The following is a 27,671-nucleotide window of genomic DNA, read 5'->3' as shown; positions in this document are numbered from 1 at the left end:
TTCTGTGGTGTGTTAGAAATGACAGAAACTGTGAGCCACACAAACAGTGGCCAGAATGTAGATGCTCAATACTCACATGGACCATGAGGGTGTGAAAAGCCTCAGCCGCTGCCTGGATGAAAGCATCTCCCTCCTCCCCAGAGGCCATGCCGAGCACCGGTTTCACCAACTCTATCATGTCAGGGAGAACATCGGGGGCTGATGATTTGAGGGCACTGATCACAAGCTGATGCCTACATCCCAGGTTCATCTGTGGAAAAAGAGGTGGCTCTGTTCGAGTACCACAGAGGCCCAGCAGGTTTTTCTCTTTGTGTGAGGTCCTTGCCAGCAGCTAGCTAGAATCCACCACAGCTCTCTTGTTGAGGATGAGGATCCCAAGTTCATAGCCACAATGGAAAGAGAGAGAAGGAACCAACTGAGTCAAAGGCCTGGTCCATCTAGACCTTTACTGGCTGGCAGAGGCTCTCCCAGCTCTCCAGCACAGGTCTTCCCAGCACTGCAAAGGGGATGGCGCTACATGCAAAGCAGGTGCTCTGCCACTGAGCTGTGTTTCCCCTCCCATGTTCAGAGGTAGCACCATGCCCACCTGTTGCAAGTCAGATGCAAACACAGCCACAGAGGCTGGCCAAGGACTGGCGAAGGAGAAATGCTGCTTCTGACGGATGTTCTGTAGCTGAGCCATCTGGAGCTAGCTGAGAGACTGTGCAATCCAGTCCCCCAGCCCCTCGCTTTTGGAGCCCCAGTTCCCACTCCTGGCCATAGTCACACTGAAGCATTGTGCTTCTAGCCATGTGAGCCAATTTCCAGTTAATCTGAGTTGCCTCATCATAACTAGGGTTTGAAGCCAGTGTCGCCAACAGGGTGCTGTTAAAAATGTCTGAGGACTTGCGTTCTTAGACTTCTGTTCTTGGAGCACCACTTACCAGCTCTGGACTGAAAACCAGGTAGGCTACACCTTTGAGGCTGAGCCGCCGCACCCTCAGGCGAGGATGGTGGAGCCATTTCAGGAGAAGGGTGGTGTCCTTCAGGCTCCTCTCCACCTTCCCCCCACGGTTCAAGAGTAGCTAAAGAGCCCAGAGAAAAAGCATTTCAGGAATCCCATCGGTCAGATGGTGGTGGGGGAAGGAAAGAAAAAGAGGCATTATGCATGCTTCACTTCCCCCTGCAAGGTATTCTACCAATGGAAGATGATCACAGTTCCAGGTTAACCACCCAATGTGATTTCAGAGGTCTCAGCTACACCACAAGCCAAATGTGGTTTAAAATTCATTCCCTCTCACCAGGAAAACTCCTCATTCACACAGCTTCATTTCACACACACCCCTTTCCCCTCTTTTGGCCTGGGAGGATGTCATCAGGCTGTGTGTGGGCTTCTCCACACAGGGCTTTTGCGGGGCCTTTACATGACGTCATCACCCTGCAGGGCCTCTCCCGTGATTTCCAACCATTTCCGTGGCTTTATTTGAAATGGAAATAATGAGCTAATTAAAAAGTGTGATTTGAATTTGCCTGTGTAAGGAGGGAGTTGTGCTATAACCGCAGCAGCACCTAGTGGCTGTATAATGACACACAGAATTTGCGGATAAAGGCAATCCCTGGGGGCGAGGGGGAGAGGAAGTGCATGTGAAGGAGCTGATCTTAATCCCACAAAGAATCCGGAAGCAGAAGCCCCGGTAAAGTTGTGGGATAAAAAGCCTGGTGTAGAGAAGCCCTGTGTGATGAAACAGCCCTTTGGAGAAAGACAGACTGAGAAAAGGGCAAGAAGGCTGAGGCTTTTTGTGGAGCCCCAGAAGCATCTTTAGGATGATGGCTGTTCCCCTGGGCATCTGGTGTGGGAGTGGTGGATTTGGGGACATCTGCTGGAGCATTCAATCTGTATCCTCCACCAAAGCTCAACCTGTACTTAAAAATGCAAATATTACAAAAACTCAATAAGCTTCCAGCGGTCTCAGTCCAGAGGAGACCAAATGCACCCGGGGGAGTGCTGCACCCTTGAAGCCTCTCATTGCTTGGAGAGCGGGGGTGGGGCACATGTGACAGTAGGTGTATTTGTATGGATCACAGAACAGTGCGTTGATCCTCCCTTCTTCCATGCACTAGAGAAGAACCTCTTGGCAAGTATATATTTTACACAAAGGAGTAAAATGCCCCTCCCATTGCTGAGACCACTCTGCTAATCTATCCAAGGCAGGAAAACAAATCAGGCTGGTTGGGAAGGGCCTGGCTTACTTCTGAGGAAGAGTTTTAATCTGAATTTGCCTGCAGACTGGCTGGTCACTGCAGGAGGAGGAACAAGCCAGGCCTGTACAAGAGGGACAGACTCCACTTGAACCAAAATGGAACAAGAATGCAGGTGCTAAACATAAAAAAGGGTGGCAGAGCCGCTTTTAAACTAAACCCTAGGAGAAAGCCGACAGGAGCTGGGAAGCATCCGGGTCGGGTTACATCATCCCAAGGGGATGAAGATGAAAATGTCTTTGATTACCCAAATGTAGAAAGGGAGGACATAGGTCATAGGCCATGAGTACATGGTAGAACATGATAGCCAATCAAAGAGGCCAAAGCTCCATAGCAAAAAGGCTCACGCCAGAGACATCTGGGGAGGGACACCATGTATAGGTGATTCTATGCAATTGCTAGAAGCCTCCAAGCCAATGGGAGAGTTGGAGTGCTTGGTTTTAAATGAGAACTTGGATAAAGTGGGCATTACAGAAACCTGGTGGAATGGAGAGAACCAGTGGGACACAGTCATCTCTGGATATAAACTCTACACAAAGGACAGGGAAAAGAGGGCATAGTGTCAAGCAGACTAGAACACCTGAAAGGGGTGGACTCTTCCACAGAAGTGCTGTGGGTGACAATACCAGGCTCCAAAATGAATTTGGTGCTAGGAATGTACTATCATCCCCAGAACAGAATGTTCAGGATGACCTTGAGATGCAAAACGAAATCAGGGAGGCCTCCAAACCAGGAAGTGTTGTAATAATGGGCGACTTCAATTACCCCCACATTGACTGGATAAATGCATATTCCAGTCATGACAAAGAGGTTAAATTTCTTGATGCCCTAAATGACTCTGCCCTAGAGCAGTTGGTCATGGAACTGACCCGAGGGGAGGCGACCCTGGATTTAATCCTAAGTGGTGTCACCCAGGACCTAGTATGAGATGTAAATGTTGAATCAGTTGGAAACAGTGACCACAGTGCTATCAGATTTTATCTATATTTGAGTGGGAAATTGCCCAGAAAGTCCAACACTTCAAAACAGGTTAATAAGCAGTGTCAAGCTATTAGAGAAAAGAGGGCTGCCTTCAGAAAATGGAAGTCTTGCCCAAATGAGGAAAACAAAAGGGAGCACAAGCTTGCACAAAGGAGGTGCAAGCAGACAATAAGAGATGCAAAAAAGCATTTTGAAGGGCATATCGCTAAAACTATCAAGGCCGACAATAAAGAATTACTTAAATATATCAGAAGCAGGAAACCAGATAGGGAAGTGGTTGGACCATTGGATGACAATGGAATTAAAGGAGTACGAAAGGAGGATAAGGAGATTGCAGAGAAGCTGAAATAATTCTTCTTATCAGTCTTCACTGCAGAAGATGTAGGACAGATACCTGTGCCTGAATTGATGTTTTCAGGAAGGGAGTCTGAGGAACTGAGGCAAATAGTGGTGACAAAAGATGAAATTCTCAACCTTATTGTTAACTGAAAGTAAATAAATCACCAGGCCCAGGTGGTATCCATCCTAGAGTTCTCAAACAACTCAAATATTAAATTGCTGATCTTCTAACAAAAATATGCAACATGTCCCTAAGATCGGCTTCTGTACCAGAGGACTGGAAGATGGCCAATGTAACACCAATTCAATGTAACACCCAGGGGGAATCCAGGAAACTACAGGTCAGTTAGCTTAAAGTCTATTCTGCATAAATTGATTGAAAGCATTATTAAAGATAAAATTAATAAGCATATAGAAGGACAAGCCCTGCTGAAATAGAATCTACACAGCTTCTACAAAGGTAAGGCCTGTCTCACTAAACTTTTAGAGTTCCTGGAGAGTGTCAATAGACATGTAGACACGGGTGATCTGGTAGATGTTGTCTACTTGGACTTCCAGAAGGCTTTTGACAAAGTCCCTCACCAAAGACTCCTGAGCAAACTTAGCAGTCATGGAATAAGGGGAGAGGTCCTTTTATGGATCAGTTACTGGTTAAAGAACAGAAAGCAGACAGAAGGAATAAATGTAAATTCTCCCAATGGAACTAAATAGTGGGGTCCCACAAGGATCTGTATTGGGACCAATGCTTTTCAACTTGTTCATAAATGGTCTGGAATTAGGAGTGAGCAGTGAAGTGGCCAGGTTTGCCAATGACACCACCTTATTTAAGGTGGTTAAAACAAAAAGGGATTGTGAAGAGCTCCAAAAGGATCTCTCCAAACTGGGAGAATGGGCATCCAAATGGCAAATGCAGTTCAGTGTAAGCAAGCGTAAAGTGATGCACACTGGGGCAAAAAATATCAACTTCAAATATAACCTGATCAGATCTGAGGTAGTGGTGAGCAGCTAAGAAAGAGATCTTGGGGTTGTAGTGGACTGCTCGATGAAAATGTCAACCCAGTGTGAGGTTGCTGTAAAAAAGGCAAACTCCATGTTAGGTATAATTAGAAAAGGAATTAAGAATAAAACTGCCAATATCATACTGACTTTATACAAATCTATGGTGTGACCACACTTATTAGGGCTCTGCACAGACTCCCTGCTTTGCTTCAGATGCCAATTCGGACCTTCCGAACCAGCCCCACTTCACTTTGGACCAATTTGGAACCAATCTGCTTTGCCTCGGATTCAGATATCCAAATTATTCAGATTTGATGTTTCCCCATTGACTTGCATTGGAAAACAGAAACAGCCAACACTTGTTCAGTTATCATGATAAATATATGAATTTTGGGGATTCCACCTGCCAAATGTCAGACAGTTTGGCCCAGTAGTTTTTGTGCTAAGTGGAGATATGATTTTATTTTTTCCAATAAAAACTCTCAAAGCAAAGAGCTATAACTTTTCACTGTTTCCACAGAAGTACATGAAATCTGGGGATCTGTCAGCCCCCGTAGAGGTGATTCCTCTTGCCAAATTTCAGACCGCTTATCCCGGTAGTTTGTGTGCTAGGCACAGGTAAAATGTGCTGTTCTCAGAAACTCAAATCAAAGGTAATAAACTAAAGGGAATCAGAGAAGTTAGGTATTTAAGAAATTATTAAGAGGAGGTCACACTGTCCCTAATCTCTGGTATAGGTTTTTTTGAAGGGAAAAATAAAAATAATATAATAACCCCTCTCCCCTAGTACTACTGTATTCAGCTTCACACTGGATGACCTCAAGCTCTCTTTGGCTAAATGGAATACACACATGACCTGGGAAAACAGACTGGCAGGCAGGGTGGCAGAGGAGGTGGAGAGGCAGCTATGGGCAAGGCTGCTGGCACGTGGCTGGTGGAGAGAGAGAGACATCTGTGGGTGCAGCAGGGTGCAAATATGCAACAGGCCTGTGGCATTAAAGCCACCAAGCCCAGCTATTTCACCCAGGCACGGGGCACAGGGTCAGCAGGCTGGCAGGGAGACAGGGCAGGCGGAGGCTGGCGGAAAGAGAGATACCCGTGTGTGTAGCGAGGTGCAAATATGCAATACTTGTCTGGACTGAAGTGCGGATGGAAACAAACCAGGCCTGCAAAGTGGGCACATTGACTGAAATATAGACAATGGCAAGTTCTCAGTTGGACTGGACCGGGCTGAGACCAGAAACAAACCAAGCCTGCCAAGAGGGAATATTCCTTGAAAAAATGGAAGACAGGGAGTTCTGAGTTGGACTGGGCTGGCCTGGGGCTGGAAACAAACAAACGAAGACCGCCAAGACGGCTTATTAATTGAAATATGGAAGACCCTGAGTTCTGAGTTGAACTGGGCTGGAAACAAACAGACCAAGCCCACCAAGAGGACATATTCATTGAAGTACGGAAGACAGTGAGTTCTGAGTTGGACTGGGCCAACCTGGGGCAAAGAGCAAGAGCAAATTAAAAGCAGATACAGAAGGATAAATCCCTACATGCAAAAGGGTAGTGGGGAGGGAGTAACAGTATGCCCTGCCTCACTCATTGGGACTTGAAACTGGAAAATATGCACCACCCTCGTGCAGCTGAAGTAATACAGCAATGTACTGTCTGGAAAAAGAAATCCACCCATGCCAGGTGGGCACATTGATTGGAAAATACAGAAGACAGTGGGTTCTGAGTTGGACTGGGCTGGCCTGGGACCAGAAACAAACAAACTACGCCTGCCAAGGGAGCATATTCCTCACGATATAGAAGACAGGGAGTTCTGAGTTGGACTGGGCTGGAAACAAACAAAACAAGCCCACTGAGGGCGTTTATTAATTGAAGTACGGAAGACCCTGAATTCTGAGTTGAACTGGGCCAGGAACAAACAAACCAGCCTGCTAAGAGTCTTAAATAAAACAATAATAACAGTAATAGTAATAATTATAATTATAATCATAAAAATAATAAAATGTAATGCCCTGCCTGACTCAAATAAAGAAAAAAAGCCAGCCAAAATAAAGAGAAACAGCAGAGTGAGTGTGCCGCTCACTCACCTGAGGGCTTGAGGGTGGGGTATCCCAGCAGGGGCAGGTTGACTTTGAGGAAGACCAGCTGCTCCACTAACTCAGCATCCAAACAGAAGCTGTGGGGTGTCACCATGTCGCCCACCATGGAGAACACCCTCTCACTTGGGACACTGGTCGGTGGGCAACTGAGTCTTTTCCTGACCACCTGAGCCAGGTTCAGCCCAACCTGGCTGCAGGACAACCAGTAGGCCATTGGGTTTGTGGACCAGTCCTCCATGGGCTCTGCCAGGTAACGCTGCACAGACATTGCAGCGTCATCCTGGTGGGTGGGTTGGGTGCCTCTCTCCCCAACCACTGCCTGCACTGCCTTGGCCCAGAACCTCTGGCCTGTGGTCCTGCTGGGAGTGATGCTGCTGGAAGGGATGGTGCCCTGTCTCCCCACCTCCTCCTCTGACACCTGCCCCAGCCTCTTTGCCTGTGCCTCCCTCACTTGCCCGACCAGTATTTCCTACCACCCATCTGGGAGTTCTCCCACAAAGGCCACCTTTCAGGTGGGGATCACGCAGAGTAGCCAACATATATGTCCTCTCCCAGTGTAGGGGTTCTATCTTCCGTACTAGATGTCAGGGCTGAGTCCATTCCCTTGAGATGTCTGACAGCTCCAATTCTGGAACAGAGTTGGAACAGCTAGATCAGAGCCTAGGAGAGGGACCTTCTCTAGAGAGCCAAGATGCTGGGAGAGATTCCTCCAAAGGCCTTGACAAACAGATGGCCCAGGCTGAGTCCCCGCCCCCTCTCTCCACCATAAGAACTCAAGTTTCTGAGGAGGAGGAAGAGGAGGAGGGGTGTGACTTGAGATATGCTAGGCTGCATCACAAAGCAAAGCGGGGAAAGTTAGGGACAGGGCTCAGACTCTCTGCCAGGATAGCCAGTCTCGGAAGCCAACATAGGAGGGAGCCACCCTAAGGGAGGGGCATTAACTGCGAAGCAAGTTTGGCCATAAGGTTCACACCCAAACTATCAGCAACTTCATTACCCTCCAGTTCATCTCCTCTGGTTAGAGATTGTAGATTAGTTGTTTAGGGCCTGAGGCAGTCTGAGAGCTTCCTTGAAACTGCACTTGTAGAAAAGCCAGTCTCTAGCAAAATAAAGTTGTATTAGTCTGAACATTTGTCTCTTTGTGGTGTTGATTGCAAAGGGGAAGGATGCTCCATTTCTGATAGCGGGCCATCCCTCAGCCTTGTCACCACTTTCTGCACATCTGGCAGGAAGCACCTGCCTGTGATGGGATCCTCGGTCTCCACAAACTCGCCCATTTGCTTCTGGAGATGCCTGGCCACAGGGATCACCTGGCTGAGGAGGGCAGTGCTGGTGCTCAGGGTCTTAGTGGCTTCAAGGAACGCTTGAGGACTGCTATAAGCTGGGACATGGCATCCCACTGCTGCCTGCCCAGGGGTGCCTGGATGCCAATGTCCCCAACACTTGACACCTCATGGACAGCATGCTGTTATTCCACCATACGTTTCAGAATGACATAGGAGGAGTTGCCACGTCCTGCACCAGCCTGTGGTACGGGAGCCCCAACTCCACCTGCTTCTCCTGCAGCAGCCTACTGCCCTTTATGCTGGGAAGCTCCAGCCACCTTTCTGCAGCTCTCCAACAGATTACAGATGGGGCCTCTGTAATCTCTGCTGTGGTGTGGGGCTGGTCCATGATTTGTGCATGAAGGAGGGCCCAACAATACCCATCCTCCGCAGTCCCAGAAGTGCTGGTGGCTACCATTCCTGTGGCTGCCCATCAGTGAGCCGTCAGGGACAAGTGAGCGTGCACTCTGCCCTCACTGGACCAAATGTCCAAGGTGAAGTGCAACATCTACGCCTCTGCCTGGCGCAGACGGTCCAGCATTTTCTCCCAGCATGCCTGGTACAGGGAGGGCACCCCCCGCCTGCTAAGGTGGTGTGACATGGCAACTTGTAGCAGGGCACCACGGGGGCCATCAACCTCTTGAACCCCACATTTTCAATTAGGCTGGATGGCTGGTTGTCCAGTGCCACCATCTCAGCAATCTGGTTAGGCATTGGGAACCTCCACCTTGTGGACTCGCACTTCCCCCACCCCATCTCGTCCATGGTGGCCTGCCTAAGCCTCTTGGGGGTGAGAGGTGGAGAGCTTGCAGGAGTTCCAGCACCATCAGCCTTCTGCTTGCCCCTGCCGCATGGCTGCTGGGATGTGGGGGCCTCTTCCCTGAGCAACACCAATTGGTGCTGCCTCCTTAAGCGCAGGAGCAGGCTGCTGGTACCTTTGGGGGGAAAAGCCAAGTACCCTGGCTTTCCCCCCTGCTCAAAAATGCCTTGCAGTGGCAGCAGACAGCAGTGCTGGGATCCACTCCCTCAAAGCAGTCCCACACGATGCTGCCCTGCCATTTCTGTGGAGACAGAGACTGCCTGCCTTGAGTCTCGGGGGTCACCACAGGAGCAGGGGGAACAAGGGAGGAGGGGTTGGGTGCTAGAGCTTCTGCCTGCTGCTCGTCCTCCCCCACAGTCTGGAGGATATCCTCCGCTTCACCCTCCACCACACCGAGGACATCAGACACCTCTGACGTAATATCCTTCAGCAGACTCCCTTTTCCACTAAGAAGGAGGTGCTGCTCTTTTGGCAAGAGTGCTGCTGCTGCTGCCTGCACCAGCCTCCTCAAACAGTGTCCTCCGGGCACTGCAACTGGCCTCCGCACTCTGCTGCCCTGCTACACTCGGACATACTATCCAGACTGGGGGAGAGCCAGCTTGCCTACCAGCACTGCCAGTCCCAGCAGCACCTCACCCACCTCTGCCCCTGCCCCTGCCCCTGCCAACAAGACCCCGAAGATGCCTCATATTGGGCTTGCTTGCTTTGTAACCCACAGTATAGCATTATATTATTTAAATAATAGATGTTAATGTGTGTGTAGTGCTTTGCCCACTGTTTTTTGAAATGTGGACACACACACACAGACACACAAGAGCAAAAGAAAAGCAACTAGAAATAGAACTACATACAAGCAAAGAAAAGCATTTTTATTCTTTTTATTTTTTAGGGAAAAGATATAGAGTTCAAAAATGGGAAGGAAAGGAATACAGGAATTGAGAAGGGCAGTGGGGGGAGCCAAGATCAAGGAAAGCACACACACACACACATATGGATCTAGAAAGCAAGAAAGGGAAAACTACGAAGGAAGAGTTGAATTGAGAATGGAGATTGGGGGGAGCCAAAGAACAAAGTAAGGCAAAGAAACTAAACTACTTAAAAAAATTTCTTGTTTTTTAAAATAAAGAAGGAAGGAAGAAAGGGAAAACAAATAAGAATGGGTGAATAAGTCAGAAAGGTGGGGGGGGGAGCCAAAGAACAAGGAAAGGAAAGGAGGAAACTAAAGTACTTTTAAAATGTTTTTGTTTGAAATAAATAATCTAGAAAAGAAAGAAAGGGAATAGTTGAATTGAGAAGGGCTGGGTGGGAAAGAAGAAGAATGACAAAGCTGCAGTACAACACACACACCAGATCTAGCCAACTAATCAACTCTGACATCACTCTCTCACACAATGACACAAACACAGGCAGGCTGATCTCCAATATATACAGTATCCCCCCCACCACCACCACCACTGTCACTGATTGGAGACTGCTGGGTTAAGTTCAGCCCTAATTTGGCAACTAGAGTAGCCATTTGGCAAAGCTCCCTCCCTCCCTGATCTTTCACAAGTTGATACATTTTACAGACAGGCTGTCTGGGCTTCAGAATAGGTCCAAATCTCCAAAACAGACTGAGGTGCTTCGGTAGTGACTCGCTTCACTTCAGACCACCTCAGTGCTGGTCTGATTTGCTTCGGATCTTACCGAGGCACCCCTGAAGCACCCTGATTCATTTTGATATTTGGCACCAAAGCAATTCTATTCTACTTAGAATACTGTGTATACTTCTGGTCACCACACCTAAAAAAATATATTGTAGAGTGGGAAAAAGTGCAGAAAAGGGCAACTAAAATGGTCAAGGGGGTGGAACATCTCCCCTATGAGGGAAGGTTACAACACCTGGGATTGTTTAGCTTGGAAAAAAGGCAAGTAAAGGGAGACATGATAGAGGTGTACAGAATTGTGTATGGTGTGGAGAATGTGGATAGGGAAACATTTTTCTCCCTCTCTCATAATACTAGAACCCAGGGTCATCCCATGAAGCTGACTGGTGGAAGATTCAGGACAGATCAAAGGAAGGTCTTCTTCACACAGTGCATAGTTAAACTATGGAATTTGCTACCCCAACATGTAGTGATGGCCACCAATTTGAATGGCTTTAAAAGGGGGTTAGATAAATTCCTGGAGGATAAGGCTATCAGTGGCTACTAGTCCTGATGGTTATATGCTCTGTCTAGTATCAGAGGCAGTGAGCCTATGTACACCAGCCACTGGGGAATGTGGGCGGAGGGGGGGGGTGATGTTGCACTCATATCCTGCTTGTGGTTTCCTGCTCAACAGCTGGTTGGCCACTGTGGGAACAGAATACTGGAATAGATACACCCTTGGTCTGATCCAGCAGGGCTCTTCTTAGGTTATTAAGGAAGAGACAGCTTCTTCTTTCCAAGCTCTATTCCTGAAGATATTTTACTGCCTCTTAAACACAGCCAAAGTAGGCATGAGCATGGAACATGGGACCGAGAACCGGGAACTCTCTGGTTTCAGGAAAAGAAAAGCAATGCCAGTAATTTCCCTCTGGCAAAGAAGGGCCTGGAGCAATACTAAAACTCTCAGCCAGCAGCTTGAAAGCTCAGGCATGGGCTTTCTTGCTCTACTTATATTTCAGCTCCTTCCCTACAATTCCAGTAGCCCTTACCTCAATGTAAGTGGCTACCGCAACTTCATACAAGCCTGTATGTTCTTTGCTGGCCAAGATTTCAGTAATGTAATCAACAGCCCTAGGGATCCAGAACCAGGGGCCATAGCAGATGAGATTCCTGTAACAGATAGGAGGACCTCTTGAATGAAGGAAAGGGCATCACCCAAAGCAGTGCAAGAGAAAGAGATGCATGCTCAGATCCATGCACTGCTTACTCCCCATCTGCTTAGAAAAAAGCAATCTCTCCCTTACCTCATTAAGTTGGAGACCCCCTTCCAGAACCGGCCAGGACTGCGGAGCTGCCACCAGAAGGGTGCTTTGTCTTTCCATGCCCCACTAATGATCAAAAGGAGCTCCAATGTTTGGATGGTGTCCCTGTAAACAAAGGAAAATGGGGGTGGGTGATGACGTAGCTCGGTGTTTTGCATGGACACCATCGCATGTTCAGCCTATAGGATCTCCAGTTCAAAGGGTAGCAGGGTTGAGAATGACCACTTAATGGGATGCTCCTCACCACTCAGAGTGTTCCTCAACTTCAAATGAGGCAGAGATCTGCCATAGCAAGTTGAGGAGCAGCTCTGGAAATTGCTCCTTCACTGCAGACTTGAAGGCTTCAATGGGGAGGAGGTGATGTATGGCTTCTGTTGCAGCTTGCTAGAAGAAAGGGAAACAGAGATGTAACTTCCCTTTTTGTTCTGCTCAGGACACCACACACTGAATGATGAGTTGCTCTGTGTGTGTAATTGCCACTCTCCGCACTACTCTCCCCAAAGCAGGGGTTGGGCTTGAACCTTCCCCAAAATTTATTTGGTGTTAACTACCCACAAGTTTGGATCCTATTATATTTCACACTGCAACAATATTTCACATTGTGTTTTGAAAATGAAAGCTAAGTTTTTTCAGGATCAGTTTTTTTTCACATGAATTTTGCAAATTCTTTGCCTGTTCTCTACTTGTGGGTGAAAGGCATAAACCCCCCATGGATAGGATGATGGGGGAAGGGTACTGTAAACAGAGCAGTGCCAAATATCCCCCTTTCACATGTGACTTGGGAAAAATAGGGAGATTTCAGTGACTTTTGAGGGGTGCCAAATTCAGGGGGAGATTTAGTTTCCCAGTCCTGATGAGGTGCTTTTTTGGAGCGGGGCAATTGCATTAAAAACATGTTGCCACTGCTTCAGACAGAGGGAGTGCAGATCAGCAGCATTCCATCAGCAGATCAGCATTAGAGCAGAAGAGAAGCACTCAATGACAATACACCACGACATTGCATTGTTCTTGGGGGCATTGTTGGGGGGGGGTGGCTGCCCCCCCCCACTAATTGCATTACATTCTCTAGGGGCTGTTTTTGCCCCACCCATGCAACCAGTGAAAAAGCCTGGGATGAATACTTTGGTTCAGCTTTAAGTGTAAGAAAGCCTCTTTATTCTCACCCCCACTGTCTTGGACTCCATCTTCCTCAGGAGAGGCTGGACCAACTGATGTAGATTGACGGAGTCAAAGACAGCCAGCCAGATCTTTTGGTGGTTGCTGTGAATTGAGAGGCAGAAGAAAGTGTTAGATCCCTTAGAATAGGGATGGGCAGCTTCTCTATAGGCAGGAGGATCTTTATTCTCCAGACAAATTCTTCCAAAGCAGCTTACAGATTAAACTAAAAATACTAACATACAATAAGAGCAGCGTAAAACATTCACATTTATAATGCTCAGATTCACACCATTCACAAATTAAGAGTTCAAAGCCAGCCCACTAAGAAAGAGGTGACAACATCAGCAGGAAACTCAAGAGCCAACCTCTACCAAAAAAGACCAGGGCCCCATAGCAGCTCTTAAAGATTGGGCAAGTTGGTACAGGGGCAGACAGTTCGAATAACTAGGTCCCAACCCATTCTGAGTTTGTTAGGGCAACATCAGCACTTCAAATTGAACCTGGAAGTAAATAAGCAGCCATACAGCTGGGGTTACATATGTTCTGAACACTTGGGCTGCTGCATTCTGCACTAGCTGAATCTTCCAAACTGTCTTCAAAAGGCAGCCCCATGTAAAGCACATTGCAGAAGTCTAGTCTAACCAAAGCAGATATCTAACCAGAGCATGAGTAACTCAGGTGAGCTCTGCTGTATCCAGACAGAGCTGTATCTGGTGCTCCAGCCTCAGCTGATAAAAAGCACTCTTGGCCACTGCAGCCACCTCCACCTCCACAGGTAGCCCCATGTTCAGGAGAACTCCCAGACCATGAATGTGGTCTTCCAGGGGAAATTTTAGGGATGTATAAGAATTTGTTCCAGTTCTCAGATCACTCAAAAATGCCCTGTCCGCAACCCCGAATGCAAGCTGGAGTGTATGTTCTCCAAAAACGTTCACAAATTTCAGAACTTGCATTTGTGTTTGCAAAATGCACACTTTAAAAAATGCACAACTTTGGAAACTTTGCACTTTTCCCTTTCAAATGAACTGAAAAACAGGTAGTAATTCAGAGAGTTTCAGTGAGCTCAAGCATCCCTGGTTCTCCTATCCCCCGGAAATGCAGCCACATCTAGAACTGGTTAAATAGCTCTATCCAAATACACTGACTTTCCTAAGTACAGTCCATCTTCTTGTCTGGATTAAGTTTCAGTTTGTTCACCCTTGTCCATCCCAAAACAATCTCTGAAGACCTGTTCAGGAGTTCCACAGCCTCCCATAGATCAGTAGCCTGAAATGTGCAAAAGAGCTGTGTGTCATCAGCATATTGATGACATTTTACCTGAAACCTCTGAATGACTTTCCCCAGTGGTTTCATGTAGAAGTTAAAAAGCACAGAAGATGGAATAAAACTTTAAGATACCCCATAGACCAGAGGTGGGCAGAAGGTAGATCTCCAGATCTTTTTGACTTCAGCTCCCAGCATTCATGACCATTGACCATGCTGGCAGGGGCTCCTGGGAGTTGAAGTCCAAAAATCTGGAGATCTACCCTCTGCCCACCCCTGCCATAGACTAATGGCCTGTTCCTCTTCCTGGCTCTCCAACTCACTGTTGAGAGTGTTCTGGTTTGTATTTTTATAGACTATTTTTCTCTTCTCCAACAAGCTTACAGACATATAAACATTATTTTCTTTTTTCTTTACGAAGTCATAAGGATTAGAGCTTTCCCCCCTCTCAAACTGATCCTGTCATGTGTGTTAGTTAGTTACAGAATAATCTTGGCACCATCTAGCAGTAAAATTGTCACAGTTATGGAGTACATGCCATCAGATACATTACATACAAATATGTATTTTTTATATTTCTTGTCTGTTACTTCAAAACCAAAACAGAGTTGTAACGTGAAAGATGTGGAATACCTGATTTACTACCACTTGAACACATTTTTCTTTTCCTTAACTGAAACCTTCACCAAACATTTAACCATACCTTGCTGTAAGGTTGGTAGGGCTGCCAAGGTCAGCTAATACTTCCACAGGAACCAGATCCAGCGCAAGGCTGCCTCTTGATGGGACCTACCAGAAATGGTCTCCCGTTTCACTAAGTGACTGCTGTCCAGCAGATAAAGCAGAGCGAAAAGGCTTCTGCATCTACCCCAAGAAGCTGAATCACCAACACTAGGAAGAAAGAGGTTTTTCTGAGCAAGCCCCATGGATCCCAGTGCTTCAGCCAAATGGGCATGTGTCCCCTACCTGAAACTATCCTTGAGGAGGAAATCAAGCACCTCCTCAAGATGGCTGACGGCAACCGCCGCAATGGCCAGTACTGCCAGGCTTTTATTTTCTGCGGTTCTCCTCCTCCTGCTGCCCTGGAATAGAATGTCAAGAAGCTCTTCCACCTATCAAAGAAGAATAATGTGTCTTATCTGGAACTTGGAAGCAGGGCTAGTTGAATAGATCTTGCCATCCTAGGCTGGGTGGAGGTAAGAGCACCCCATAACTCCTGCTTTCATCACAGAGAGTTGTGGGGAAAGACTCTAGCTTATGCATGCAGCTTACAATGCTGGGAAACTCCCTCATACCCAAATGTTTCCTGAACATGTTGCTGTGGTTCTTGTTCTGGCATTATCAGGTCCCTGATCAAGCATGTTGTCTCTGTGGGGCAGCTGTGCTAATGTTGGGTCTGTAAAGTTTGAGCCATTTTTGACTCAAGTCATCTAGAGATCTCAGTTAAAAAAAAACCCACCCCAGAGCCCTCATTTAATGCCTGGCAAAAACTTTCCTGGTGGTTCATACTTAATATTACATCTTGTGTGGCTGTCTTTTGTTTCTGGTGGACCAAATGTTCGGATCCTGGAAATCACAAATACTACTTCTGAAGGAGAATGGCATCCAAAAATGCAGGACACAAGAAAGACAGTGGCATTGACTCCTCCTAAGGCTTATTGGAAAAATTATGGGTGAGAATTTACAAGACTGACAGAGGCCAGTATTGAATTAGGTTTCTCGGGGAACCTGGGTCAGCAGGATGACATAATTCTACCAAGTTTGGTCTAAACAAGGACTTTAAAATCTATTTATTTTTCTTTTGTTATTGTCATTCTTAAAACTGCTGCATCTTTAAGGTATAACAGTCTGGTGTTCTATAAATGTGTTATGCCCTTGAAGTATACAAATTAGTGCTGAGTTAAACAGGCCCACTTGGCCGCCTTTTTTTGTCTAACAATGCACCAGGACAACATCATGTCATGATGCTGCGTCACGACATAGTGCTGTGCGAGGGAGACGTTGTGGGGAAGAGATGGCTGCTGAGCTGTTCATGGGAGGGTTGTGGGAGCCATGTTCACAGTGATGGGTGTGCCAGCCCAGGGAAGACTAAGATCAAGGCCCAGACTAAGATCCTTCTCTATTATCCTCGCAGAAGCCTACCTGGACAGCATTGCCGCTGATCATGATGAGTTTTCGGACAAGATGGTAAATATCTGAAAACTCAAAGCTGTCTTCTGCTGGTCCAGCCAGGAACTGCATGGCCTCAAGAAGCTCTTCACTGGGCAAAAACCCACCGAACACCTGAAACAGCAGACAAAGCATGTGAATGAGAGCACTGCTGGAGTGCATACGCCACCCCCTGGTCAGACCACCTGGGCCAAAAGAGTGGAGAAAGAGCCCTGGTCTGGGGAAGGCAAGCGATGTTCCCATGGATTTGCTCATAGAACTGCTTTATATGAAGCAAAAAGAGAGCAGCTCACTTAAGACACAAGAATGGCTCTGCTGGATCAGGCCAAAGAATCATCTGTTCCACCATAAGCTGGCCTGACACTTCAGAGAAACTCAGGAGCAGATCAGAAAGGAAAAGCAGCCCCTTAATATCTTTTCCCAGCATTTCGTACTCAGAAGTATATTGCCTCTGAACATGGAGGTTTACCATCATGTTTATCTCCAGGTACATTTATGCTGCTTGTCCATTTAAAAGAAAAGGCCCAAAGTAGCTGAGAAGGTAAAAAAGGAGAAAACATAAAACAGCAGCAACTGGAAAACCAAGTGTAGAACTATTAAACACAAGCTCATAACAGCAAATTCACAAGAAATCAGTCAGTTAAAAGGCATTCTTATGTTGGTTTCATGGTTAATGGCCATGAATTTGCCCAATCCACTTCACAGCAACTTCACAGTCATCTATGTTATGCTTTTGAAACAATTTGGTACACTTTATTTCTAAATACTGTTTCAAAAGCAGAGGCCAAATGCTTACTTGGGCATCTGGAGTTTGTTGTACGCTTCTTTGGCTCCCAGCCTCTGTTTACAGAACCATGAATGGACATGACACTGCTTATAGTCCAAAGTAGAGCTGAAATGAACTTGTTGCACAGTATTCTCTGTGTTCTCTTCTCTGATTGTTGATATAGGGTGCTTCTAGATGGAAGAGCCCTAGCACCAACAACCAGAAGGCATTGTGCAGCTATTCCATCTTTTCTTACTTAATGGATTTGCTGTAGTAAGAAAAAAGATGGAAGAAGTGGTAGGAAAACAGGAGGTCTACAACTGGAAAATGATGTTGTCTGGACTGCCTGAAAAATTCCATGAATTGAATGCGATAAAAGCCTCATTTAGAAGCACCCATAGTGAAGGTTCTCTGAATACAATTGAATATTTGGTATCTGCATTTAACCTCTAATGCTTTTTAGAACATTCAGCAGATCTGATGCCTGGCATGCAACATCAGCCAGTGTGGTAAGAATGTGACATGCAGCAAGCAACTTCTGTATTTTAAGTCCTGTAAAATGGAGTTGATAAGAGCTTTAAAAATGATATGTTGAGGGAAACTAGAAGAAGGGGGTAAGCAAAACAGGCCAGGCCGTAATAGAGTTAAGGAGGTGGCTATTATGGCAGGCAATTTTTCCCCATGGAGAATGTGTCAAGATAAATAGATATTGGGGCCCAGCACATGTAAGACATCTGCTCTGTTGTTTGGATTGGGTGCCCATTCAGTTCTGAGCACAATTCAAGGGGCTGGATCCAATGTACCTAAGGTTGCTCCTTCTTCCATGTGAACATAATACACTCCTTAGGATCTTTGGAAGAAGCCCTGTTCCAGATGCTCTCTGGTCATGTCATCTGCTAGGGCACAGAATGGATCCCTTCCAGTTGGAACTCTGCAGCTTTGGACTTTAGTGGGTTCATCAGCAGCAGATAATGTTCCCCAAAGTTGCAAAAGGCACTACTGGGCACAGAATTTAGCACTTTGCTCACTCTCTGTCCTTTTTTTAAACAAAAGCAAGTCTCTAGCCATTATGGCTGTAAAACTGTAGCTGCAACATGAATGTGCATGAGAACCCCTGCTGAAATCTTAGGGCCCCATCTACCTGAGCCATTTACTGTGGGGCTGCTGCAGTTCGAGGTCCTTCAGAACACATGACGCAATCACCACTTTGCAGCCTAACTGTGGTTCTCACCCAGAAAATGCGGATTTCCAAAGACGCGTTTTGCTGCAATGTTTTTGGTTTGCTCTGGGTTTCCCACGGTTGCGAACTGTCTGCCCCTTCCCCGAAGCAACTTTGCATTTTGTGGTGAGCACGCAGTAGGCGTGCCTAGTGCTTGTGTCACTCTGTGATGTCCCTTCAATCCTCCCCATTCCTTCAGGGCTGCACAGTTACAGAGGCATGGGGAAGCATGCTCATTTCTACAACCACACGTTTGCACACCTACACAGCTTCATATCTTCACAATGATTGCTTTGGAGTCAGTGGCCAAGGGCCGGCGGGTCTCGGGGAAGCAGAAGGTCCAGGACCAACTTCGCTCCAGCCACCATTTTGGAATGATGGGTAGGCATGTACCTCTCAAGGGCACAGGCCTTGGCAAACCATCGCGAGAGTCTCTGGCTGGAGAACTGCCAGACGAGGACCAGACAGACACAAAAGAACCCCTAAAATACAAAACAGCCACTAAAACCCACAGTGTCGCACCCCCACACTCACGTGGTTGCACAGCTGCGCATTTAAATATAATGGTTAAAAAAAAAAAAGGCAGCACGACTGCTGCAGCTTACTTCGCTTCGACAGCTATGTGTCAGCACACAGAGGAATTTTCCATTGGAGAAGTCCACAGTAAAATGTGCGTGTACCACAGCAGAAGCTAATTTGCAGCTGCAATGCTGCGGAGTTACGACAGAGTGGAGGTTGAAAGCGGTGCCGTGTAGATAGATCCTCAGATGCCAGAACATGGCTGAGGAAGGTTTCCAGTCTTTGGGGGAGTGGCTTCGCCTCCTTGATCTTCCCCATTACAAACTAAAAAAATACATTCTGCAAAGTCAGTTGTTAAAAACACCTTGTTTTGCATATACAGAAACAATGCAAAGAGGCTTTCCTCACATACGTATGTGATATGCATCGCATCATTCAGCTTTGCCTGATGCAGAATTCTCAGTGGTAGACATGGAAGTCCCTTCCAAGTGGAGTAACTTGAGGGTCTAAAACCATCTTTTCTGAAGGCAGGTGAACATTTTCTCTTGGGTCACTCTGGCCTGGCATGGCCAGTTTTGCACTGCTGCCTGGGGGTGTAGATTTCAAATGATCATGGTGAGGTAGTTCTCAGCCAATCTTCTCAACCTTCCCTGAACTCAGAATGATGCAGGTGCAGAGAAAAACCAGATAGCTTTAGAAGAGGTTTACGGTCTCACAGACACTCATGGCTCAGGAGGTGCTTTGCCCTGTGTGATGCTAACTTACCACAGCTAGATGGTGACAATTGTTCCTGAAGAGGGATGGGACTGCTCCATCACTGCTCTTCAGGACCACGAGAGCCCGTTTGATGTGCTCATGGCCCCAGCTGGTATGCAGCAGAAGGTCTGCAATGCAAAGGATGAAGCACTGGATCTCACTCCTTCCATCCTTCCCCTTAACAGCACCTCCTCCCTGGTGCCGATCCTTGTGAGGATCTGAGTCCCACCATGCTATTTCTGATCAGTTTGGGAACTGATGTGGCAATGGATGCTACCAGTGGTGGGCTGAGAGGATCAGCATCCCTGCCAGAACCTTCCAATTGACATTTCTGAAATCCAGGAGAATCTAAGCCCACTGGGTCCCATTCTAGATGGAGGGAGGGTTAGTCATTCTTGCTGGCAACTGCCCAAGTTCCTTTCAGTCTTACCTTCATTGCGGCGCATGATGGGGAGGAGCTGACAGAGGACAGCAGTTGCATCCTCCTCACAGCCTGCCTCAGTGTCCAACGCACAGAGGCATAAGGCCATCGACAGCTGTCCGAGCAAAGGCAGCTGCACCAAAGGCTGAGGAAAGGAGACAGGAATTAGTTCCTGCTGGGAGGAAAGGCCCATCATCCACCTCAGGGGTAGGCAACTTGTGGCCTTCTGGGGGCGTCTTCACACGGAGCTGTTATCCTGCTGTTGATATTGGTTACTCATGGAAGTTTGAGGGCCCTTACATGCCCAGGGGTGCACCCTTAATTTGCTATTTTTCCCGTTGTTTAATTCATTCTCATCCCAGAAACCTTTGCATTCTTGCTTGATTCGCTTGTATTCTGACATCTTTGGGCCTACTTATATTTTACCTTCCTCCATTTTTTAAAATCTTGCACTCCAAGTATCCTGCTGCATTGGTAAGCTTTTACTTTCTGAACTTAAGGTGTTGCCTTCATCACACAGAGAGGATTACAGGCTGAAACAATGCCTTAGATTCAAAGTGGTACTTAGGACTAGATGTATAACTAGTAAAAATATTACCGGAAGTATTCTTGCTTATGACGCTGAGACAAATAAAGATGAGGGAAATATTTTAAGAAGAAATACATTTCAAAGTAGTGGATTATAAAAAGGAAGGAAATTTAAACATGATCAAAGGTCAAGAGGCTTGTTTTGGCACTAGAGCAGTCTATTCTGCTGAGGAAAAAAAAGGAAGTAAGTATTCTTTGTCTGGGTTTTTGCCTTAAATTTTAATATATTGATTTTTTTTTCAGTTTACTGGTGCTGACTTATGAGAGTTTAAGGTGTAAATGTGAGTCTTTTTACCCATAGAATTAGGAAGCTAAGCTCTGCTCCTCAGTCTTCATTTATTGAATGGAGGAGCTTAGAAAACTACTGCTGTGAGATCCTGATTAAAGACATGCTCCTTAAAATCTTTAAAATCGTTATGACTGCTTTAAAGCTGTTCAGAATATTTTTCTGACATTGCTAAGCTTTTACTATATTGTGTTCTAGTGTATGTATTAAGCTCTTTAACTTTGTAACTCTTCTGTTTGATTCTGTGGCGGTAAAGTATGTTTGTAAGAAATTTCTATCCCTTAAGTTCTCTGATTTAAAATTCATTCATTTATTTAATGTGGTCAACAGAGAAGAAATAAAACCAAACAAGACCCAATATTATAGATACAAAGCAAAGTATAGTGGCATAGGTGAGATACATAGCTCTGATATACAATTTATTTATTATTTAATACATTTCTATACCATCTTTTTGCCACTTTACACTTTTGAAACAAAGTAATAATGTTACCATAATGTTACCCCCCAATGTCCCCCCGCCCTGAAAAAAACCAAGCAGACACCAAAATCTATTTTGGGGGGCTGACTGAAGGTCTCTTCAAGAGTTCCTTGGCCTGGGCTTCTCCCCTTCTTCTGCCTTCCCGCAGGGCACATGGGTCTTACATAGACCAGGGAAGCTGGGGGAGGGGCTACCCCCACAATCTTCTCAGGCCCATGATGGTCTCTTCAGGAGCTGATGGTGCGAGCTCCCCGGCCTGGGCATCTCCTCTTCTCTGATGATATATATACAGGTATACCAAACATCAAAATAGCCTGGAGTAATACCCTGGAAACATCCTTCCAGTGTCAGGTAGTTAACTGCCCCTGATGAAAACCTGGCCCCACTGCTAATGATACCCATGGGATTTTGTCTGTCAGGAAATATGTAAGGTAAAATTGAGCTGATCTTCCTGGCAGTTTGGCCATGAAAGGAGCAATCCTTTCCTGATGAGCTCCAGCACAGAAATTACAGAACAGATGTTCCATGGATCCCACCTGTACTTGAATATTACCAGTACAGACCCTCATAGACAGTAGCGGGAGATCATTATTTTAAATTATGCTGGCAGTGCAACCCTACCAGACACACATGAAAGATCCGGAGTGTTCTCTTCATGGGAGGTTTCACATTGCCTAGCTACCTGAGCAATTTGGAATCCAACTCAATACTAGGCATGTGGATGCTTCTCCATGAGAGGCCATCCATGGCATTAGAACTGCAAAGGGGTCAACCTCCTGTGTACGGTGAGGTGCTGAAGCAGCAGCACCTTTTCTTTTTTTAAGAAAAGGAGAATGACAGAAGGAGAGAGGGGGCCCGGTTCAAATCTAGCCTAGACCATGATCTCATGAAGGAGTCTCTGGTAAGCTTCTCTCGCTCAGGCTCAACCAATATGGTGAAGATCATAATACTGAACTATCTTGCAGGGTTGTTTTGGAAACAATGTAAAGAGCTCTGATGGCTCTAAAAGTCTACATAAGTTCTATGCCTTATGATTCCTTATTGCATGTTGGGGGTCTTGCATGAAGGGCCTGGAAGGGGCAGCTGTGAACCTTTGGCAGTGCTATTTTGTCTCAATGACTCCCTTGAGTAACTCACATGATCCTGCACTTTGCTGAAAATGCAGGATAATCCTCGCAGTGCCCTCGCCCGGATCATGATGTCCCTGCTCATCATCTCAGCAATGGCACTGCTGAGATGATGGTGCAGCTGGTGTTGTTGTAAGTCTTCTGGGAGGACTGATGGAGCTGCCGCCTCAGAAGACTGCTGCTCTCTGAATAAAGAGAAGAATGGGGAGGGGGAAAGTTCTTCATTCTTCAGGTTTCTTATCACTGGAAGAAAATTGGCCCCTGCCCAAGAAGTGAAAACTTGAGGCAAATGTATATGACCAATTTCTATCAGCTAATGATGCTGAATTAAGTGCCCTAGATTCCTTCCTAAGAGCATCAAATCCTTTGATCCTAAGAGCATCAAAGCCTCCCACTCCATTCCCCATTTTCTGCAATAGATCCTTGTGGCTATGTGCAAATACATGATAGCATGTTTAAGGGTGCAATCCTATGCATGTTAGATAGAAAAGCATCCTACAGCACCCAGCATTGCCTAGCTAGCATGGCTGGCTGGGGAATGCTGGGAGTTGTAGGATATTTTCTGTGTAAACATTTATAGGATTGCACCCTAAAAGATATTATCTCAGAGAAGCTCCTGGATCCTGAAGGCAAGGTTTTCTCCTTACTTCTCCACCACCTCTTAATTCACCCCAACTCCTGAGTGAGAGGAATTCCAAGGGATGCAATTTAATGTTCTCGTTTGAGGGCATAACTACCTCCTAATTTCTCAGTCACCATTGAGCAAATTCAGCCTCTTTTCCTCTTGTCTTCCCTTGGGCAAAGGGTCTAGCATGAAAGAACAATCTGGCATGCAAGGGAACATTCTCTGTGATATCAGAGATATACAGCTTCTAAATGAAGATGCTTTATTGAAATTAGGGATAAAGGGCAGGGGAGAAATCAGATAGGTAGCATACAAAGACACAAAACTGTCTTATCTCTGAATAATCAGCATTGGTCAAGTGGTTTATTTTAAAATGGAGCAGACCTTGCCTTTTCCAGAATTATAGGAAATGGGACAATATTTTTCTAAAGCTCCCCCCTCTCCCCTAACACACCATCACATAAATGGGTTCTGGAGGAGAAGGAGGAAAGGGAGCAGAACTGAATCTTTTAGGGTGCAATCTTGTGGCTGCAAGTCAGTGGCTGGATGGCCATAGGATTGGTCAGTTCCTAGGAACCGACCTCGGAGCCTGGAACTGACCCCAACCCCCTCCCGCACCACCCCGTAGGCAGCGTGGATTGGCCCCACGCTCTGTGCTTGTAAGAGCAGTGCAGAGTAGGGAAAATGGGGTGTTCCTGGGGGCAGGGAGGTCAGAAATGCCGGTACGACACTTCCTATGTGTTGTCTGGCCGCTGCTTCCCGCGCTCTGAGGTCCCGTGGCTAGACAGCTGAAATCGGCAGTCTAGCTGCGAAAGCAGGGTGGGAGGAGTAAGGAAGAGATCTACTCCTCCCCACTCTTCCCGCCCTGCATTGGATAGGCAGTCACCCCCGGGGTCGAAGGCAACTGCCAATCCAATAGAATTGCTCCCTTTGAAACTTACAATTTGGGAGCTAAATCCAGGGTGGGAGGGAGTGAAAATCCTGCAGAAACTGCACCCTGCTGTAGCAGAGAAGCCTGAGACACTGCAGAAAACCTCAACCAGATACTTCAACTAAACCCAACTTTTGAAAAGGGGATTAGAAAAAAACTAATATATAGCTTTACACTGACAAGGGCCACAGTGCGGACCGGGGCATCTCTACACCAGCCTAAAATCCTGCATTTAAAATGGGGCTTTCTGCTTCCATTTTAAATGCAGGATCATAACAGCTTTCTTCACACGGAGCTTTTATCCTGAGATTGAGATTGCTCCTTCACGGAAGTTCGTGGGCTCTTTACATGACACCCTGAACCTCCAAGGCATCTCCTGCACTAAATGCCCTTTGTTCTCTTTTTAAATAGATTGTAGATAATGAGCTATCAAATTACCCCACTGTGTTCTGCTTGAGTTCCTTCTGTGAAAAGAAGAAAAGTGGCAAGAAGAGGCTCGAGATCAATAAAAGATAATGGAAGACTCAGATACGGGGAGAAGCTGGGGGAAAGCACAGGGGGGAAAGGAAGCGCATGAAAAAGGGAGTCGTTGTGATCCTGCTTTTAAAACGGAAGCAGAAAGCCCCATTTTAAATGCAGGATTTTAGGCTGGTGTAGAGATGCCCAACAACTCCCTTTTTCACACTCTTCCTTTTCACTCACCCCTTTCCCCCTATTTCTCCCCATATCTGAGTCTTCCATTATCTTTCATTGATCTTGCTCCTCTTCTTGCCACTTTCCCTCTTTTCATGGAGGGAACTCAAGCAGAACACAATGGGGTAATGTGATAGCTCATTAATTGGCTTCACATGGAGCTTTTATCCTGCGATTGAGATTGCTCCTTCATGGAAGTTTGCAGGCTCTTTATATGATGCTGTGAACGTCCAAGGTGTCTTCTGCACTAAATGCCCTTTGTTCTCTTTTTAAATAGATCACAGATAATGAGCTATCAAATTACCCCATTGTGTTCCACTTGAGTTTCCTCTGTGAAAAGAGGAAAAGCAGCAAGAAGAGGAGCGAGATTGATGAAAGATAATGGAAGACTCAGATATGGGAAGAAGGAGGGGGAAAGGGAAGCAAGTGAAAAGGGAGTTGTTGTGATCCTGCATTTAAAACGGACGTAGAAAGCCTGTTTTAAATGCAGGATTTTAGAGTGGTGTAGAGATGCCCTCTGCAATCTATTTAAAAGTGGAACAAAGGGCATTTAGTGCAGGAGTTGCCTTGGAGGTTCACGGCGTCATGTAAAGAGTCTGCAAACTTCCGTGAAGGAGCAATCTCAATCGCAGGATAAAAGCTCCGTGTGAAGAAAGCCCTAGCTAAGGGAAAAGTCTGCTTATAAAGAAAATTGTAGGCTTGGGTTTCCATTCAAGCTCAGATTAGACTCAGTATTAGGTCTTTAAATTCCAGTCATAAACTAAAGTCAAGGCATAGTCCTGGATCCAAATTAAAAGTCCAGGTTTTAGTTCAGGTTTTGTAAAAAAAAAAAAAAAAGATTTAAAAGGTAAAGCCAGAATGCACAACCCCATCCCTGAACCCAGTGTAAGCTCTCATGCATTTAGGCAAACACCTGAGCAGGGCTTGAGTACAGTGTAGCTGAAGCAAAAATGCACATGTTTGCTCCAAGAGCAGGGCAGAACAAGCAGCTGTGCACTCCCTTCTCCTGCTCTAACCAGCAAGATGTCCTCACACACATTATGTTGAGACTCTCCTTCTATAACAAGAAAAAGCCAGGAAATTTGCCACCATTCCCAATCTATCACCTAAACTCATCCTCAAATCTTGATACTTGTTGTTTGGTGAAGGTGCTGAGACTCAGAACTTTTCAAAGGCTGGGTTCACACAACCCAAGAACCCACACTCAGTGTTGAGTATGGGTTGAATGTGGGTTATCGTTGAAATATGGGTTGTATTGTGTCAACCCAAACATGCTAACAAACCATAGTTTGTTAACCGCAAACAACCCACAGTTCACAACCTAACAAACCATGGGTTCTCTTTGTGGCTTATTCATGGTTAACTAACCATGGTTTATTAGCACAGCTGGGTTCACAGAACACAACAACCCATGGTTCAATGGCAACCCACACTCAACCCATACTTAACCCTGAGTGTGTGGATTGTCATGTTGTTGAACCCAGTCACTGACACTTTGCTGCTCCCAAGGGACTTCATCACACAGCCCAAGAGTGACCTTCTAAGGTCACAGAAGAGGATCGAGAGCAAGGATCAGATTGCAGAAGAGGCAATTTGTTGGGACTGACAAGAAAATGGTTTCTGAGTGGAACATGGTCTGCTTTTCCAAAGGTGCCAGACCGTACTCCCTTGTTCCTCCAAGTCTGGTTCCCTTCTGTAAAAGTCAAAGCAGGACAGTCTTAGAAACCCAAACTCTGGCTTTGAGTACATGGAGATGGTAGGAAACTTGCAAGGTGTTACCTCTCAGAGACATCTATTTCCTCTCCGAGGTTGATCACCGAAATGGCGTCCTCGTTGAACTCAGTCTGTGAATAAGAGAGAGCAAAGAACCAGGCGGGTCAGAGAGTGAAAAATGCAAAGAGGGCATCCCAGCTGTTCTGCTGTGAGGGCCCCGAGTGAGGAGCCTTTCTGGTACATTCCTGGCCAGAAAACATTGTCTATCCTGACACCTCTTCTTCCAGCCTTCCAGTTCTTACTCAGTATCTTTTTGACTGAAGTTAAGAATCTTCCTCTCAGTTGACAGCAAACACCCTTGTTATTACAGGAGAGTGAAGTGCTCTCTGTGTCGGGGGGGTTTACGGACTTGGAGCAGGGAGTTTCTAGATTTGGCAGACCTTGCCAGACAAATTAGATTTTGAAGAAGGAACATGCAGTTGATACCAATATGTTCCTGGGGAAGGTGTGGGGAATCCAGACCACATTGATGCAGCTAACACATCTTTCCCTAGAAAGTGGTATTACTTTTCCTGACTGTGGTGTTGAGCTGCCAGGAAAATGTGATGCTTCCCACTGCAACCATGACAATTGCAGTAGCAAATGGTTGCAGTCTAGAGATCCACAGGGTAAGCTGAACATTCCCCAGTGCACTGAGAGATGAAGCAGCCACACAGCTGATAGAAGTTGGACTTGATGGTCTTATAGGCCCCTTCCAACCCTACTGTTCTATGACTATTCTATGAAGAGACGGCTGGGTAGTCAGAGGACTGGGAGTGGAACAGACAGTACATGCTGTGGCTGCCCCATTTCTCACAGCATCAAGCTTCTCCATCAACACAAGTCGGTACCACTCGGAGGAGTTTAACATCACTCATCACTGTGTACCGTTTATCTTAAATTTTCTAAGGCATTACATGGTTTGTAAATTTGCATGTAATTGCCTTCTTTATTTATTTAAAATATTTTTAGGCTACATTTTGAAGTAAAACCCTCTCAAGGCAACTTCCAACATAAAACTTTACAATAAATGAAGAACAACTGATCTATCGTTGTCTGCATTAGACAAGCCCCATGGTGGCCAAGCCTCTGGCAAATATAGGCCGCCCCAGTCTCTTATGTTCTGACAGGGAGGCTTTGCTCACTGTACTGAAACCTCCTGA

General features: G+C 46.1%; 1 protein-coding gene across 1 annotated transcript in view; it reads right to left on the bottom strand.

Moving 5' to 3' along the window:
- The window catches only part of LOC146338216 (uncharacterized), a 61,737-nt gene that overhangs the window by 12,924 nt on the left and 21,142 nt on the right, over positions 1-27,671 (bottom strand). The window contains exons 2-13 of the mRNA XM_084816136.1: positions 26,536-26,600; positions 22,518-22,692; positions 20,035-20,170; positions 19,614-19,732; positions 16,318-16,458; positions 15,142-15,287; positions 12,918-13,014; positions 11,999-12,138; positions 11,737-11,859; positions 11,482-11,602; positions 924-1,064; positions 77-250 (exon numbers count right to left, since the gene is read on the bottom strand). Of these exons, the coding sequence (XP_084672262.1) occupies positions 77-250; positions 924-1,064; positions 11,482-11,602; positions 11,737-11,859; positions 11,999-12,138; positions 12,918-13,014; positions 15,142-15,287; positions 16,318-16,458; positions 19,614-19,732; positions 20,035-20,170; positions 22,518-22,595 (1,416 nt within the window). The 5' untranslated portion in view covers positions 22,596-22,692; positions 26,536-26,600. The remainder of the gene's footprint in view (positions 1-76; positions 251-923; positions 1,065-11,481; positions 11,603-11,736; positions 11,860-11,998; positions 12,139-12,917; positions 13,015-15,141; positions 15,288-16,317; positions 16,459-19,613; positions 19,733-20,034; positions 20,171-22,517; positions 22,693-26,535; positions 26,601-27,671) is intronic.

This window comes from Heloderma suspectum, chromosome 10, assembly GCF_057233095.1.
Source record: "Heloderma suspectum isolate Gila_16-S chromosome 10, 16-S_ref, whole genome shotgun sequence".
NCBI lineage: Eukaryota > Metazoa > Chordata > Lepidosauria > Squamata > Helodermatidae > Heloderma > Heloderma suspectum.
The sequence above is the reverse complement of the archived record's forward strand: the minus strand, read 5'-3'. Positions and strand labels throughout refer to the sequence as shown.